At 45.5% G+C, this 17,077-nt stretch overlaps 5 protein-coding genes across 5 annotated transcripts; 2 read left to right on the forward strand and 3 right to left on the reverse strand.

Moving 5' to 3' along the window:
- Positions 1-372: 372 nt before the first annotated feature.
- Positions 373-1,189, forward strand: BHQ10_009065 (uncharacterized protein; the record flags this gene model as incomplete). Its single annotated transcript, XM_040881940.1, has 2 exons — positions 373-499; positions 549-1,189. 2 exons carry the CDS (start codon positions 373-375, stop codon positions 1,187-1,189), a joined length of 768 nt encoding a protein of 255 aa, XP_040737567.1.
- Positions 1,190-4,413: 3,224 nt separating this feature from the next.
- BHQ10_009066 (uncharacterized protein) lies at positions 4,414-5,871 on the reverse strand (the record flags this gene model as incomplete). Its single annotated transcript, XM_040881941.1, has 1 exon — positions 4,414-5,871. The coding sequence occupies one exon, from the start codon at positions 5,869-5,871 to the stop codon at positions 4,414-4,416; it is 1,458 nt and encodes a 485-aa protein (XP_040737568.1).
- A 2,252-nt stretch (positions 5,872-8,123) lies between these two features.
- On the forward strand, positions 8,124-10,523 carry BHQ10_009067 (uncharacterized protein; the record flags this gene model as incomplete). The annotated part of the gene is made up of 2 exons (XM_040881942.1): positions 8,124-8,170; positions 8,237-10,523. The coding sequence occupies 2 exons, from the start codon at positions 8,124-8,126 to the stop codon at positions 10,521-10,523; spliced, it is 2,334 nt and encodes a 777-aa protein (XP_040737569.1).
- Positions 10,524-12,774: 2,251 nt separating this feature from the next.
- On the reverse strand, positions 12,775-13,826 carry BHQ10_009068 (uncharacterized protein; the record flags this gene model as incomplete). Its single annotated transcript, XM_040881943.1, has 2 exons — positions 12,775-13,276; positions 13,333-13,826. 2 exons carry the CDS (start codon positions 13,824-13,826, stop codon positions 12,775-12,777), a joined length of 996 nt encoding a protein of 331 aa, XP_040737570.1.
- Positions 13,827-15,647: 1,821 nt separating this feature from the next.
- On the reverse strand, positions 15,648-16,773 carry BHQ10_009069 (uncharacterized protein; the record flags this gene model as incomplete). The annotated part of the gene is made up of 2 exons (XM_040881944.1): positions 15,648-16,548; positions 16,601-16,773. 2 exons carry the CDS (start codon positions 16,771-16,773, stop codon positions 15,648-15,650), a joined length of 1,074 nt encoding a protein of 357 aa, XP_040737571.1.
- Between the last annotated feature and the right edge of the window lie 304 nt (positions 16,774-17,077).

Raw genomic sequence — 17,077 nt, forward strand, 5'->3', positions numbered from 1 at the left:
TGCCTGCCAAGAATCCCCGCATCACATCATCTGGGGTAACATCCATCCGAAAAACCGAGCAGAAACTCTTCCACCAACCCCAGGTTCTTCACGACTTCTTATTCAACGTAAATAGCCTGGGAGATGGGGAAATAAGGCGGCTCGTGAGTCTCAACTGTGCAGAAGGAGACCATTCTCGGGTAAAGGGAAAGATGGTCTTGCAGATCTTGTTTTATTTACCCACCCATCAATCACTCAATCCAGGATGATTACATAGTGAGGATGATTTGAAATCTGTCTCAACGTGCTTATATACAAGCGATTGCCCGTAATAAACTGCAGATAGTCGATCAGATGTATCAGAAAGCAAGCAGATCGACAAGATAACTCACAATGAAGAACACATTTTCCATCCTGTGTGCCTTCAGCGCGTTGCACATAAGCAGTGTGACTGCTGCGACAATCTATCTTGCAGGCGACTCTACCATGGCAGCTGGCGGCGGTGGCTCAGGGACTGATGGTATGCTTCTTCCTTCAGCCTGCAGTAAACCATACTAAAAATATACCAGGATGGGGCCAATATATTGCATCCTATCTCACCCTAAACGTGAGCAACCAAGCAGTGGCTGGACGAAGTGCTCGCTCCTACACACGAGAAGGCCGCTTCAACACCATCGCCTCCGAACTCAAGTCTGGCGACTTCGTCGTCATCGAATTCGGGCACAACGATGGCGGTTCTCTCACTCCGACCGACAACGGCCGCACCGACTGCCCGGGTAATGGAACCGAGACATGCTCAACTGTCTACGATGGCGTAGCCGAAACCGTCTTAACTTTCCCAGCCTACCTGGAAAACGCAGCTACAACATTCAAAGCCAAGGGCGCCCATGTAATTATCGCCAGCCAAACACCTGATAACCCTTGGGAAACTGGTACTTTTGTATACTCACCGAATCGGTTCTGGGGTTATGCTGAGTTGGCTGCCGAGGTATCTGGGGTTAACTATGTTGATCATGGAGGCTATGTGGCAAGCATCTTTAAAACGTTGGGAGAGACTACTGTGGACTCGTACTACCCAATAGATCATACACATACCAGTGTTGCGGGCGCGAAGGTTGTGGCGCAGGCTTTTTTGAAGGGGGTTGTTTGTGATAATGTGATTTTGAAGAATTATCTGACTACGACGAGTTTTGAGGGAGTGTGTCTGTAGGCTGGTTGGGAAGGTACATATTTCAAAAGTGTCCAATATGATGCTGGGTATATATTTTTGATATAACCTGTGTCACTCAATCAATCCTGAACCACCTTTACAATGTACAGACCGTTGGACTGATATCCGTACGGGCATACATCTCAATTTAGCCCTAAGCCCTAATAACTTACTCACGTACGTACCCCTGAGTAGCAAGTCAAACAATGACCGACAAACAACGCATATACCCCCATCAGAAGCAAAAATCCCCTACGTCCAGTACCAGTAACATGCACGGAGTATAACTACATGTCCCCATAACGAGTCATCAAAACAATGACGTCGCAGGTCAACGGTGATCAGAAGCACATGACCCGACTATTAGACCACCCTGTGCCACATGCATCAGCGTACGTTCGTACTAAAACGATTATCGGAAAAATTACTGAGCCACCCCCAGAAACTAGAGCAGAGAAAAAGTCAAAGCTTTAGCTCAGGAGGTAGAGCTGAATCAGGGCAGTAAATTCACTGATTCAGCGCATAATGCCAAGGAAGGTCGTTCCCAAATGAGGCAGCAATGAGGCACTGATCTTGAGCATAAGTTATGCATGTTATACGATAGATACGTACTTACTTACCTACATACTTACAGTACAAAATACAAACCCCGATATGAAACAAAAGGATTCACAATCCCACACAGCCACGCCAAAACCCGTCGGTATTATTCCTCAAAATCCGTATTTCGCATTCAACAACAATTTACAGAGCGAGAACGGGGTAGTACGTACACAAAATGTGACAAAAATAGGGGGGCGCCAACAAAGGATCGTTAAAATACGTAGTATGTGCTAGGCACCAGAATTATCTAATACGCAGGGCCGTACGGCGTACACACAGCTGAATGGATCAGCAAAGATAATCCATACTAACACTTTGCAAAATCCGTAACCGTATGGGGTACATAAATACGAATGTGGAAAGTAAATTAGATTACTAGCTGAATCCTAGCCTCTAATGAATCATGATTCGAGGGATCGTCTAAGAATTGAAAAGCCATAGAAAGATAAGTAAATCCATGCGAATCACGATACGCGTACGAAAGGTATATAATACGGGCTTAGAGCAGCGCTGTACGCTGTATTTTGTGTCGATTAGTATGATGATACATACGTGTATGATCGTCTGTATTACTATCATATCCCGTATTGTAAGTATGTACGTATTTCGAGCATCGTACTTCTTCCCCAAAACAGTAACCACAGCGAAACCTTGAAACTCTCGCTCGGACGAAAGTCATGCGTATTGCTCTAGCCTCATCTCGTAATTGAGTACTTGTGATTGGGTTTGTCCCGAGTCTCAAGGCTGAGAAATTAGTGCTTATCTATTCAAACTAGTTTTCGGGTCTGCTTTGTAAGAGGTTACCGGAATGAGGGCTTTTCGCGAGTAAATACGTCGTATCGGCTCGGATGTGATTTGGATCCATATAGCGATAGTACACGGACTATATACGTACTCTGTCGATTGTTTGTGTTGAAACTTGCTCACCAAAGAATTTGTATGAAGTTTCTGCTATTTTTGAAGGTGGGTTACAATAGAACAGGCATACGGTTCACTTTCTTCCGTTGGTTATCATCGACGTCGTTCATTGATGATATAAGTATCTGTTATTTGTTTATCATAGACTGCACAGAGCACCTCCATTGCGTCGGTTGGGCGATTGTGGCTTGAAAGCCAACGTGGAGATTCCGGAATCCCTTAAGATGAGTACGACGACGATGAAAAGAGCAAATATGATCTGCACAGCTGCGGGTAGACGCCATGCAATTGCTCCCTTGACACAGGACATTCTGAAATCAAAACAATACGCGACCGTGATTCCAACTCCAACGAAAAGCACTTCAGCAGACACGAGGAGACCCTTATTTCTCGGTCACACAGTTTCGATTGATACCTGTTCAAGATAAGTGGGTAAAATTAGTCTTTTAGGTAAAGGCGTGGACGTAAGAATACTGACATTGAGTTCTTGATTCCAGTACCGACACTTGTAATGACACGACCAACAACAAGTTGTGAAAGCTGATGCTTGGAGACAGGCACCAATAATAACAAATCCCATCGCCATCGGAATAGTCCACCGATGATCCAATTTCTCGCCCATAGAATAGTACAATACACACAAAAATCTATACTGATAGATACATCCAGAAGCCACCAAGGTTGTAGCAACTAACGATGATTCCAGTCTTGGAATCCAATGAATAGCCGAACTGGACAAGCCAATCGGTATTGTTGATGATACCGCCAAAGACTCCCTGATAATAAGCCAAAGAGCACAAAGGCAATAAGGCAGCAGACCATCACGGCAGTCCGAAGAGGTTTACCCTTGTCAAGGAACGTCATCATGTTGCTCAGAAGTGATAGATGCGGAGGGAAGATCTCAAAGATACGTTTACAATAGCAGGAAGAGCGCTTCCATAGACGTACGAGTCATGGAGGTATGTAAAGCCTTTCGAGTGTCAATAACGCGAGTATAAAAGGAGGTGATTCTCATGTATGGAGAGAATCCGGACCCAGTTATGCAGGGGAATGCTGGGGTTAGATTTCCTGTTTTCGTCGATATTTACTCGTTCAAAGTTCCTCAGCTACATTGCAGAGATTTTCATGACTGACTTGGCTTTGTTCGAACAACTCATCATCAAGGTGAATTCCGTACAGAACCGGAATGTTGAATTTGAGCTAGTCTAAAGGTATCGACAATATGAGGGCCATGCTTAGAATTAATAAATTTTGAGGTTGCAAGTACTGAAGACTAGCTCAGGATTTCAGGACCAAGGCACTTAAATGACTCGAACTTATAACAAAGAACGTGACTAAATTGGACTTTGGCAATAATGCCGTATAACCCATGAGTATATTCCAGATAGCAGAGGATAGATCAAATGACATTACTGCATCAGAAAGATTGAACGGGGGGCTCCACTTTCCTTGTTCGAGTTGTAGGGCAAAGCTGTAACGCTTTCCACGGAAATTTTATGGAGAGTAACTACTTCAGCGTTATCTGTATTTTGAAAACGAAAGAGCAAATACGCTTCATGTTTCCTAGAGAATTTATGCATTGACGTAAGACAGGCCCATGTCACTTTATTCTCGATACACTGGGGAATAGCTTAAGCATCTCCAAGCAAGGCTTTGGTATTTGCCCTTGAAGATTCACAGTGAAAGACAAGCATAATATCAAATCATAAAGCAACAGACTCTAAATCAAACGATTTCAACAGCACGCTCCCGCCAAGAGCTTTTGTAGCATAGTTAAATATGGCAAATCGATATGCCTGGAAGAATTCCCAGTCAGTCGCTAAATTGAAGGTACTACCAAAAGTAGTGAAATTCACGCCATCGAAACTGTATGAGAAGTGTGCTTGGGCCGATCCAGATGCACTAAAATCACCGTATACTCTAAGATATAGGTTCGTTGGGTTTTGGTTAAATGTAATGCTCGCCACATTGGTGCCGTACGATTCAGTAGCCCAGCTGTTGGTTTGGTTTAAGACCATGTTATCTCGCATCACTAAATTCCTTGTACTACCGGTCTGTTGGATTCCAATCCAAGCCGAACTATCACGGAAGAGTGCCAATCCAGCACGATCTCCGTCCTGCATTTTACTAACATCAAGGTGAATGGTAGCTTGAGATGCAGGGCCAAGAATCCGCCGTGTGAGCGTGTTGCGGGCTTGGTAAATATCATCCAAACTAGTCACTGTAGCTGTCGACAACTGAACACCATTGCTTGAAACGGAGACATGACTAAGGTCAGGGTTGTGGTTCCACTCCCACTGCGGTCCCAGTGTTCCAGACTGGAAAGAATCAACTCCGGTTAGTGATGCATCTGTATTCGGCGTCTGTGCACCACTTTCAACCGGATACGACAAATTCTGTGGCCAAACATTGCCACTGTTGAGCTTCAAGACTGGCCAATTATCACTAGTCCAACTCAAACTCGAAAGAACAGGAACACGGCCCGTGCTATCGCCCTTCACATCAACGAAAGCAAGATAATACCAGTCACCATTAGGGGTATCAACGATTCCCCCCTGGTGAGGCGTATCTCCTCCAGCTAGAGCTGACGGCGAAGAGGTACCGTTGAGAATCACACCAAACTCGTAGGGGCCCCACGGTCCTTTATCTGATTTCAATACGTATTCACCAATATCGGGCTGAGTGCATATGATGTAGTATACGCCATTGCGCTTATACATACGAGACCCTTCCACGTACACCGATGCATTATAGACTGTTTGCGTCTGTGCAGCGCTGAGCCCATCAGACGAGAGCTGGGTAACGGACAGCTGTGTTGAACCATGGGTGACGTATAAAGAATCATCGTCGTCAATGAGTAAACCGCAATCGTATAGACAATTGTTGTCAAGCACAGAGGCTTGATCCCAGGGCCCGGTGGCAGCAGAGCTGGTGTAAATGTACGTAGCGTTAAAGTCCACGCAGCCAATCCAGTACCACTTGTTTCGACTCGCACGATACCGAAGCGTTGACGCCCATACACCGCGAGCATAGGCTCGCAAGCCATCCTCGAGATTGTAAGCCGGGCTGTTGAATTCGAGAGAAGGCACTGAGTGTCCTATATACTCCCAGTTCACGAGGTCTTTGGAAGTGAGAATAGGGGCACCAGGTGAGAAGTGCATGCTGGACGCCGAATAGTAGAATGTATCATTAACACGAAAAACATCAATATCCGCTAAGTCATTGAATATCACAGGATTCTGGAATGTCGTAGCATGAGAAAGTTGAAGACAGGCGAATAAGGCCCAAAACTGGGCAGTCATACTAGTACGCATGATAGGCAGACAGAAATGCGGTTGTACTACGAAGCTTGTCTGGATATCTCCCAGCTTCACCATGCTAGCTTGGTCGAGTCTTTAAGTACTACGCTACCGGTTAAATAGCCTCCTTCGACAGCAGCAACAGGCATAGATTGATCAGGATTGCTCCGTACATGTGTGATCACAAGTTTTTACAAATTAAATGTACCGATACCAGTACAGTAATCAATTTAATTTACCGAATCAACGATCCTTGTGATTTGGCACCTAGTAATGAGCTAGATTTAGAGCACCTTTTCCCCCCTTGATGCTGGTCTTAGAAACCACCAATTCTAAGAAAATAGTACTTACGTCTATTGACGAATATCTTTCAAATACACACAATTTCAATTTGAGTTTGCTTGGGCCCATCTGATAAGACTCTACGGGTCTTCTTGGGGGGAAGTTCACCAAAACTTATCTCAAGCGCGCATTGGAGTTGCCTTGCAGAGTCGATGGAAGAGCGAGCTATACCATACCATTTAGTTCCGCCAGATAATAATAGGATCATTCGACGTGTTGCCTGCAAATTCAATGGAAACGCCTTCATATTGATGTCGAATCAACGTCGCCCTATTTACAGATTATTAAATCACGAAGGGGCATAGTACTTACTTCTCCTATCTTTACAGTCAACGTTTTCGAGCCCGTAAAAATCTTGCATACCGCAAATTCATTTCAAATGCCTATTCACAGGAAGCTAATTAACCATCAACAAAGTACGTAGTATAAAACGTGGCGTCACAAAGTGCCGGCACTAGCGGATGTTCCTACGCCCACAGAATCTACTATGTACGACTGATTTCTCAACAGACAACAACATGGAGTCATTCGGCAAATTTTGATGGGTCTTGAAGTACTATGATTCTCATGAAATACTACCCCGCAGTGTTTTTTATGCAAGAATATGGGGTTGTGTTAGCTAAGTGATTTGTTCAATTTTAGTCTTCCTATGTTTCTAAGACCTCCGGGAGCATTGGGAATCACACTATTAGCCGGTGAAGAACTTTCTGGCCTGGCCCCCTAAGGTTGATGGTCAACCATTGACAAGTAAACATCAAAGTCAGTTGACTGTGGATCTATTAATCCAATCCCGCATGTTGCTAGTATGGGTAAATTGCGAATGCCAATACCCGGTGTGCAGATCCATTCAGCCATATATATGATCTGCGAAATAGCATTCAACAGGGATATTAAATTTTGCGGGGTGAGTACATAAAATCCCCGAAATGAGGGGAAAGCACCGGTAAAATTCATCTCACTCTCCAACGCTGACCAAATGCCATTGGCTTCTTACAACAGCATCTTGGCTCAAGCCAATGGTTCGATTTATGAATGGCACAGAAGCACAGACAAAATTGAGTTCGTGTTCTAGTAAATTTCTTGAAGAGTCAGTCCCATGCTCTCTTTATCCCGCATAAGCTTTTGACGTGGGACAAAAGATTCTGTCCCCAAGCAGGTAGTCATCGTCAGTAGTCATCGTCAGTAGTCATGAAACCGGGTAAATGCTGTCTTTGTTGGCGCAACAGGCTTCAAAGTTCCTGCATATATAAGGTAATTCTCTTTTCTCCCCAAATGATGACCGACGAGATCACTCCTCTCATCCTCAAGCACATTAAAAAGGAAACATATAGAAGTCTTGACGGAGAGGAATTCCTTAAGCTTCGTCATGGCTGTAATGTCTAAATTCCTATCATGGAGTGTGTTGCTGCAGGGAGTATCTTATACCCTCGCAGCGCCGCAGCAGGGAAAATGTCTGCCTGCTGTCAATGCGGAATACACAGCTAATATAACTTTTACGGGCTGCTATACAGATGATAGCACTCGTATCCTTCAGGGAGGGTCGACAGTTCCACCAAATGGAAATGACCCTCAGTCATGCGCCGATAGCTGCGGCGCATCAGGATTCACTTACGCTGGTGTGGAATACGGAAGGTGAGCTGACCCCTGACCTTATTCCGCCACATGTCAATTAGCATACTTGTACTGACAGAGACTCCTCAAAATTCAGTCAATGCTACTGTGGAAGTACGATCGTAAGCGGTGCGCAACAGCAAGCTGATAGCGCGTGCACCATGACATGCTCTGGAAATTCTTCCGAGATCTGTGGCGGTACTTGGTTGTATGTGAAACATCCCCAGCCTTTATGAACGGATAAAATGTCTGACCATGAAACCAATCCATGTAGGGTTGATATCTATCAGATCTCCAACCCGAGCTCCACTCCAGTTCCTCTGTCTGGAGCTGTGAAGCCAAATTGCACGGTAGACCCTCTGTGCAGCAATCCAGTGTGCAACGCAGCTCTTGATCCCCTTACCCGTGCGAAAGGTCTCGTTGAAGCCATGACCTTTGATGAGAAGGTTCAAAATACCCAGAATGGCTCCCCGGGTTCTGCCCGTCTCGGACTACCAGCATATCAATGGTGGAGTGAGGCCCTGCACGGTGTCGCAAGTTCTCCTGGCGTGACGTTTCAATCTGGAAATTTCAGCTATGCCACATCATTCCCTCAACCCATACTCATGTCTGCCGCCTTTGACGACGCTCTCATCCAACAGGTGGGCACTGTCGTCAGTATTGAGGGCCGCGCCTTCAGTAACTATGGCAATGCAGGCCTAGACTTCTGGACGCCCAACATCAATCCGTTCAGAGATCCTCGCTGGGGCAGAGGCCAAGAGACCCCGGGAGAAGATCCATTCCACATCGCCCGTTATGTCTATAATCTGGTAGACGGCCTGCAAAATGGAATCGGGACCACCGATCCTCGAGTAGTGGCAACCTGCAAGCACTTCGCTGGTTATGATATTGAGGACTGGGAAGGAAATGCCCGCTACGGCTTCAATGCAATTATTTCCACCCAAGATCTGTCCGAATACTATCTGCCACCTTTCAAAAGCTGCGCTCGCGACGCAAAAGTAGATGCAATCATGTGCAGCTATAACGCCGTCAATGGAATCCCAACCTGCGCTGACAGCTACCTCTTGGATACTATCCTACGTGACCATTGGAACTGGAACCAGACTGGGCACTGGGTGACCTCTGATTGTGATGCAATTGGCAATATCTTCACCGACCATCACTACACCAATACTGCAGCTGCAGCTGCAGCAGATGCTCTCAATGCCGGCACAAATTTGGACTGTGGAACCACGATGTCCAATAATCTTGCCGCAGCCTCTGCTCAAGATCTTTTCCAGAATGCCACCTTGGATACTGCTCTGACTTACTTGTATTCCTCTCTAGTCCGACTTGGCTGGTTCGATGAGGAAACTTCGCCATATCGTTCCCTTGACTGGTCCGATGTGGGCACTCCTGCGTCACAGCAGCTGGCCATCCGAGCAGCTGTCGAGGGTATTGTCCTCCTAAAAAATGACCGGACTAAAGTATTGCCATTATCTAGCCATGGTCAGACTATCGCATTGATTGGTCCTTATGCCAATGCTACAACCCAGCTGCAAGGCAATTACGCGGGCGTCGCAGAATATATTAGGACGCTGGTATGGGGTGCTGAACAGGCCGGATACAAAGTAGAATATGCGCTGGGAACTGATATCAACTCCACCGACACCTCTGGTTTCGCCGCTGCTGTCGCTGCAGCCAACGCATCAGATATCGTCATCTATGCAGGTGGTATTGACAATTCCATTGAGGCTGAGGCCATGGACCGAGACACAATTTCCTGGCCTGGTAATCAGCTCCAATTGGTTGAAGAGCTGTCCCAAGTCGGAAAGCCACTTATTGTTCTCCAGTTAGGCGGTGGTCAATTGGACGACTCGGCACTTCTTGCAAATGACAAGGTGAATGCTCTTGTATGGGCCGGTTACCCCAGTCAGGCTGGTGGTCAAGCTGTTTTCGATATTCTTACCGGTAAATCTGCTCCCGCAGGCAGATTGCCAATAACACAGTACCCAGCCAACTATACCAATGAGATTCCAATGACGGACATGGCCTTACGTCCTAACGGAGCTACTCCTGGGCGAACCTACCGCTGGTATGACGACGCTGTGATTCCTTTCGGATATGGCTTGCACTATACCAATTTCGATGTCTCATGGGCGAGCAAGAAATTGGGTCCGTATAACACAGCATCTCTAGGGCACGTATCAAAATCACAATATCCTGACACAGCTGCTTTTGATACCTTTCATATCGACGTGAAGAACACCGGAAAAGTAACCTCTGACTATGTTGCATTGCTCTTTGCCTCCACCAAAAATGCTGGCCCTGCTCCATATCCTATCAAAACCTTGGTCGGCTATACGCGAGTACCCTCCATCAAGCCCGGAGAAACTCGTTCTGTGAGCCTTGACGTCACTCTGGGTGCCATTGCGCGAACCGCTGAGAATGGCGATCTGGTTGTGTACCCCGGCACGTACACTTTGGAGGTGGATGTCGGCCAGCATTATCCGACTGCCCAATTCCAGATCAATGGACCGGACAAAGTCCTGGATTCGTTTCCCCAGCCTCCTTCATCTTGACCAACATACACTTGTCAAAAGCCATCATTGCAATGTTTGACAACTCGCTTATAACGCCTCCTAAGTAGTCTATTGAAAATAATGACGCTAAAATCAGATTACCAGTCCTTGTTTACACTCATTCTAGTTTATAATTACTTTTTATAAGTCTCATTTGGCTAGCTTTTTTTAAGCATCCAATCACTTGCATATATAAAATGAGAATGAAATGAGGTGTCACCGAGAACTCAATGTTGGAATCAGACTATAAAGTGGACTGCGCCTATGCCCTGTAAGACGTAGGAGCAACAGAAAAGTCCCGCACATTGTTAGAGAACACGGAAGTTATCTCATAATATTACTCTCAAAAACAAGTAGCTCCAATAGAACCTACCTATTGTTCATACTTGAGATCTTGCTGCTAGTGTATACAAACGGTACAAAATTTCTAGGTTGTATAAAACCTTCACCAATGTGAAACAAGGTTCTTGCTATCTAAAAGGCACAATAATCAAACACCTATTATGCCATGTTGATGGTGTCTAAATGGTGCAGGTTTGGGCTGAGGAGAACAGCTTATCTATATGGTATATTGTTCCCATCCCTCATGATGTCACATATGAACCATTTGGTTGATGTCAAGTATAAATAGATGTTTCTGATCAGATACTCGAGTGTGGTTCGATGGCACAATCTTGATATAGCTTTGCCCGACGTTTCCTATATAGACTGCTGCCGCTTCCGCAAGGATGCCTACAGGCATACCAGTCTGCGGTGAATGGATACATCAAATAATACTAGATTACCCTTGATCTCATGGAGCGCTCAAGTTTGATCAATCACATGCTGCACGTTTCAATCTTCTCATTGACGACGAATTTGCATGTTGATAGATTTTAGTAGTGACTGGGCCATCACTTTCTTTTGCATCTGTGGAGGCTGGTTAAAAACTTTGGAAAACACTAGCTCAGAAGGTGGCCGAATCGATAAATTGTTCTTCATAGTGTTCTGAGTGCTGTTAATTAGTTTCGACTGGGAATAGGATATCTTGGGGCGCACACAGGGGAGGTTAATTTGGTTATGGAAGGCTGACTTCGAGGCATTTGAGAAGGACGGGGAACGAGACAGTCTTGAGCACAAAGAGAGTTGAAAGAATGCTTGGTATAATATGTCCCTCTTGGTGTATAATTCACACCTACGTTCTACTCACTGGTCGTATGTCAGTTCCCGAAAATTTCTACTTTGCCTTGGTGAGCAACAACTTTTGTCCCCAATGCAATCACCCCTTTTACGAGTACAATTTCCTTCTCCAACCAGCCTCACCAACAGCTCTATCCTCAAACCCCATCTACTAGGCAACTAGATTCTCTTTCTGAGCTGCATACGCAATGGTCGTAAGCTGCAATAACCCTTTCCGTCGATATTGAGGCTATGTCAAGATAACATTCATTTATAACGACGGTCTAGAAGTCTGCAAACGTTCAATACGTTAATACAATCACAAATATGATACGAAACAGGATGTACCCCTGATACTAGTCGTTTCAATTAAGCTAAAAGCTGCCAAAACGTGTTGTCTCACGATCACCAGCAGATCATGGTGGCTGTGCTGTATGTAGCTTCTCCGTAAGTTAGGGTTTGCTCAAATTATTGTGGTTACCTAGATACGAATACGACGGCGCAATAATATTGGACAGATTAATACGCACCATCAAACAGGTAAACTCCTGTCATTGAAAGTACGACCTTGTACTTGTTTTTCATACAGATTTACCTTACAGAATAATACAATTACCATTCACGTTTTCGCGTTATTTGTACTGGGAGATTGTATCACATCGAAAAACATGCCTGTTGAATAGGAATTCGGCTTTATGACAAAGTCCGACCCGATGTATCTTACTTGGCCCTTTTTATGCCTATTTTAAAGATACATTGATATGTAGAGAATAATCTGGCGGCGGAGGCTTAGATCTGACTAGTTGATGTGAACTGATTTTCGGTTACTATTGGCCCCATATGTATACCTACAAAGACGCATATACCCGTACACCCCAGGGCGGACGGTCGGACATAGGACTTTGATCCGAACTATGAATCCATTCTGAAGTACCTAACTTAGATAGCTATACGTATGGTTATACAATGTACAAACAAATCCTCGAGACTCGAAATGAATCGCGTATAGTATGTCGCACGACACACAAATGCGAAAGCCGTCGTAAATGGATAGATGCGTACAACACCCATCGCTTATGCACGCATAAGCAGCTCACTCCTTCCACGCCTTATACACCGTTATCGAACCATAAATCTCTCCCTTCTTGAGCACAGCCATATGCCTCCATTCCGGTACATTAGGCGCATTCACGTACCGACTAGGCTCAACACAGAACCCGGCATACTTTCCACGGGCAGGGAGCCCGTTAACAGCGGGAACATCAATGAAGTTTCCAGTGTAGAACTGGAATGCAGGCTCTGTGCTGTATACTTCGAGATGGATTTTAGTGGTTTCGTGGCTGAATTCGGCCAACAGGTTCAAGGGTAGGGGTCTGGTGTCGAGGGGTACTTTGGAGGGGTCTGTTTCGATTAGGAAACAGTCGTCGATTTCGGTCTCAGCGCCTTGCAGAGTGAAGGTCTCGGCGACGGGGACTTTGGTGAAATGGCCGATGCCGCCGAGAGGGATGGAGGTTGAGTCGAAGGGAAGGTGCACGTCTGTTGCTAGCTTGGCTTTTGTGCCGATGATGTCTGGGCCTCCAGAAATATTGAAGTACCTATCTAAGATATCAGCATCAAACATCGCCAAGAATGGGAGGTCTGTGAGACGAACGAGTGGTTGGTAATATTGACTGCAGTCTCCTCAACCTCATCGCCCACCAACTCCGCCTCATACTCCGTTACTAACACGGTCTTGCCATCTTCTTTGCTAGCAGTATACCAGACCCTAACCTCCAGCGTACCGGGATAACCCTCCTCTTCGTGCTTACTCAAATACTTGAAAAAGACACTTTCCTTCCCATTGCGACTCACGGCCTTGGGACCTTCAAAGATCCTCTTATCCCACCCCTTTGAACCACCATGCAACGCATTGGGCGCATTGGTCTTTTCCAATGTATAGGTTTGGCCATTCACGTTTTCCAGTAGGCCATCTTTGAGGCGGTTGGCAACTCGGCCGATTGTGGCGCCGAAGTAAGGGCTGTTGTGGTTGACGTAGTCCTCTTGGGTCTTAAAGCCCTGCACAATATTGGTGCCACCCACGTTGAATTCCTGGATTATGGCTCCGAGGGGGAGGAAGGTGAATGCAGACTCTTCGGTGTTGGACATTTTGTTTTATTTCTTCTTCTTTTTTTTTTTACTTGTAGATTTCTGTGCGTGTGTTTTAGGAAGCAGATTAGGCCACGTTTAATGATTCGAACGAGTTAAGTATGCATTCGATGAGGGGCGGCTAAAGTTCTAATAAAGTGACGTTGTACCCCGCGGAGGATGTGCACAGCCTACTGTATATATTGAATTCAACATTGAATCGCTAAATCGAAAGACACAGACCTAGTTTTCTCAATTAGCATAAATGAACTTCATCGATTGGTGCATTTATTAGAAGAATTCAGTCCTCAAGCTGGTCACCGGCAAAAAGCAGAACCTTGACCATCACGATATTAGGCTAAAAGCAATTAAAATTACCAGGCCCCGTCACGTGGTACCCCGCAATTTTGATATAAATTGTTGAAGAGGCCAAAGCTTTACTTATTGTGTGATTAACTCGAGAGAAATTGAGCTCGGAGGATGAGCTCGCTTGTGTGTTCTGTCTTGAGACATGCGTTGTGCCATTTCCGGGAGACAGGGTAGTACAAGTTGGAAAATGAAACTTCGCAATTGAACGAACGACATCTGTGTCGAATGTTTTAAAATCTTGCGTGATAAATGCACAAAGATGAAGAATGTGAATCTCAAGCTCGAAATAGTTTGATTGCTCGGAGTATAGTCCAGTCGAGCCAGCATTACGAAAAATCTCCACGCCTATGTTGTCTACACCTCGAGTTCAAGTATACGTTCGTAGCTAGCATTACACGAAATGCGTGGCAGATATCCGGCAACGTGCGGGTTTAAGACATTCCCCATGGCCCTAATGTGACAAGCGTTGGTAAATGCATAATGCATTGTGACCATCGCATACTTTGTTATGCAGTACGCGCCGTTGATTCACCTCGATAAGGCTCACATCGGACGATAAATTTTAATCGCCTACCAATCTGGAAAAGTTCGTTACAGCTTTGCTGCAATAGTCATATGATGCGTATCAAAGAACTGCTTTTAGATGAATTATGTTACTTGTAAGATAAGTTACGACAAAGGTAAGATATTTACCACGGATTGGAACACCAATACGCCAGTAAGTCCGTTTCTTCGGCATGTACAAGCGGATGTATGGAAATAATGAAACATCATACAAGGAATGAATCTGTACTGTAGATCGATACAGCATCTCTAAGCTAAAATAGTCGGCAATCGTTGCCTAATTAGGATAGAAAGGCTGCCAAGGACAAATTGTCTATTTAGAGACATGACAAGTCCAGCAGTAGGATATGAAAAGCCGATTGGCTCTATTATTGTTGGTGTTGGTTGTCAACGAGTAATTCATCGACGAGCTGAAACGAAGGACAGAAACATATTCCGCCGAGCAATGCTTACGGTTCCGAGCTGATGTATTAAGTGGGTAGCCTCACCAACGCAACGCATGGTCCGTCATAGCCTACGGAGCTCGGTATGGACGTTAAGCCTGAATAATAATAAAGAATAATAAATAATAATAAAAAACCCAAAGATCATCATTTCAAGTCAGATAGCCGATACACCAACCCTTCTTGCGCACCAACCTCTCCCTTACAAAGTCTCTGCCAGCCACGTTCAATTCCATTATCTCCAGACACACCATCCCCCCATACAACCTGCAAATCTGGCATGATAGAATGACTAACTCTAAGCCAGTCGTTCCAGACAGAATCTATAGCCTCATAAAAAGCTTTCGGTCCGACTGCTCGAAGAGCTGAGTCCCGGATTTGCGAGGTGTTGACCCGGATCTTTCCTAATCGGGCCATTTGGTCGTTGCTGGCTTTACTTTCTTCGATGGTATAGACCTGTCATATACTATGCGTTAACAAGAGCGAAATATACGTTGGCATGCAGGGTGAAATAAATTACCTTTTGTTGATAACCGACTTGTAGAATGACATACTTTACATCGGTGCCGGAGTAGCGTCTTTCCAAAAGTTCGAGTATTTCCTCTAACGCACGCCCTCTGGCCCCAAAATCGATGATGACGACCTTCTTCGGAGCTTCCTCCGGTAACCACTCCGGCGCTGCCTTTTCTTCGCTTGCATACGTAAGTTTTTGATATGAAATTGTATCCGCTGGTGTAGACGATTGTAGTCTTCTACCAACGTCCTGTATCAAATTCGGCTCATGAGTCACTTGTAGGAACTTTGTTGGTCCGTTTTCGCGAGGTCGCTTGAAGATCTGATAGGCGAATGAACGAGCTGTCTTCCCTGATGCAGACAAACTGATCAGGAGTGTCTGCGAAAGCTCGGCATCTTCCTTGGTCCACGGTAGATCGGTACCGCTAGGATGAATGAGAGCCTCGATACTCGGGGTCGTATTCTGCGGAGGAAAAACAAACCTATTGAGGAGGTAGCCTGTCTGCCAAATTGGACGAAACAAAGCTGCCCATGCGAAGTCAGCAAGCTCGGTGTCTTGGAGCTGTACTGGAAAATCTTTTCGCGAGACTTCCATATAGTGGTTGTATATAGTCATGAGGTTCTTTCGGTGGCCGCTGACTTCAATCCAGTGACCGTCAAGGTCACCAAGCACCAGCTTCAGATCTACTGGGGCATCAGCAGTGGGCCAGAACCCCCAAAGAATGGTGCCTGGCAAAATTTGTGTTGTCGTTGATTCGGTCACAATTGCGTACCCCCAAGCAGGAACAATTCCCCATGATGCAGCCTCAGAAGCTCCTGGCACCAAGTTGGTCGGGACAGGGTAGGCATCCCACCTAAGATTCAAGACTTTAGCCAGATGTTCTAGCCAGGGTGTAACAAACTAACCAGTGGAGAGCTGTGCCACCTTTGGCATAACTAAGATTGTTCGAACTGAGACTGATTAGAATCGGACGGACACGGACAGATTCAGGGTCGGTCAGTTGGTTCAGTGCAGCGGCCGAGATTGGGATTACGGCTTGTTTGGAATAGTCGTCTTTTGATACTACGTGGATTTCCATCTTCAACGTTGACAGGTCCGGTGCTATTCTCCTTGATCGAAAGGCCAAAGGGAGTGTTTGGACAACTTTGAATTTAAGGAGCACGTCTCTGATATCTTATAGTCGTTTGAAATTGGTAATCCTATGGTGAGGGCTCACCCTCATCTACATGTTTGTTGGTTCATGTTCCACATGACCGGAGAAAGAGTTCCGCCCTATGCTTGACATCCTGTTCCGAAGCGTGTTCTGACTGAGGGCAAGGTAGAGTGGATGATGGTACGGTTTTATCTTTTTCTGCTGTCTTATCCCTACGCTTGAATATCAA

The sequence above is a fragment of the Talaromyces amestolkiae genome (genome assembly GCF_001896365.1).
Source record: "Talaromyces amestolkiae strain CIB chromosome Unknown scaffold22.1, whole genome shotgun sequence".
NCBI lineage: Eukaryota > Fungi > Ascomycota > Eurotiomycetes > Eurotiales > Trichocomaceae > Talaromyces > Talaromyces amestolkiae.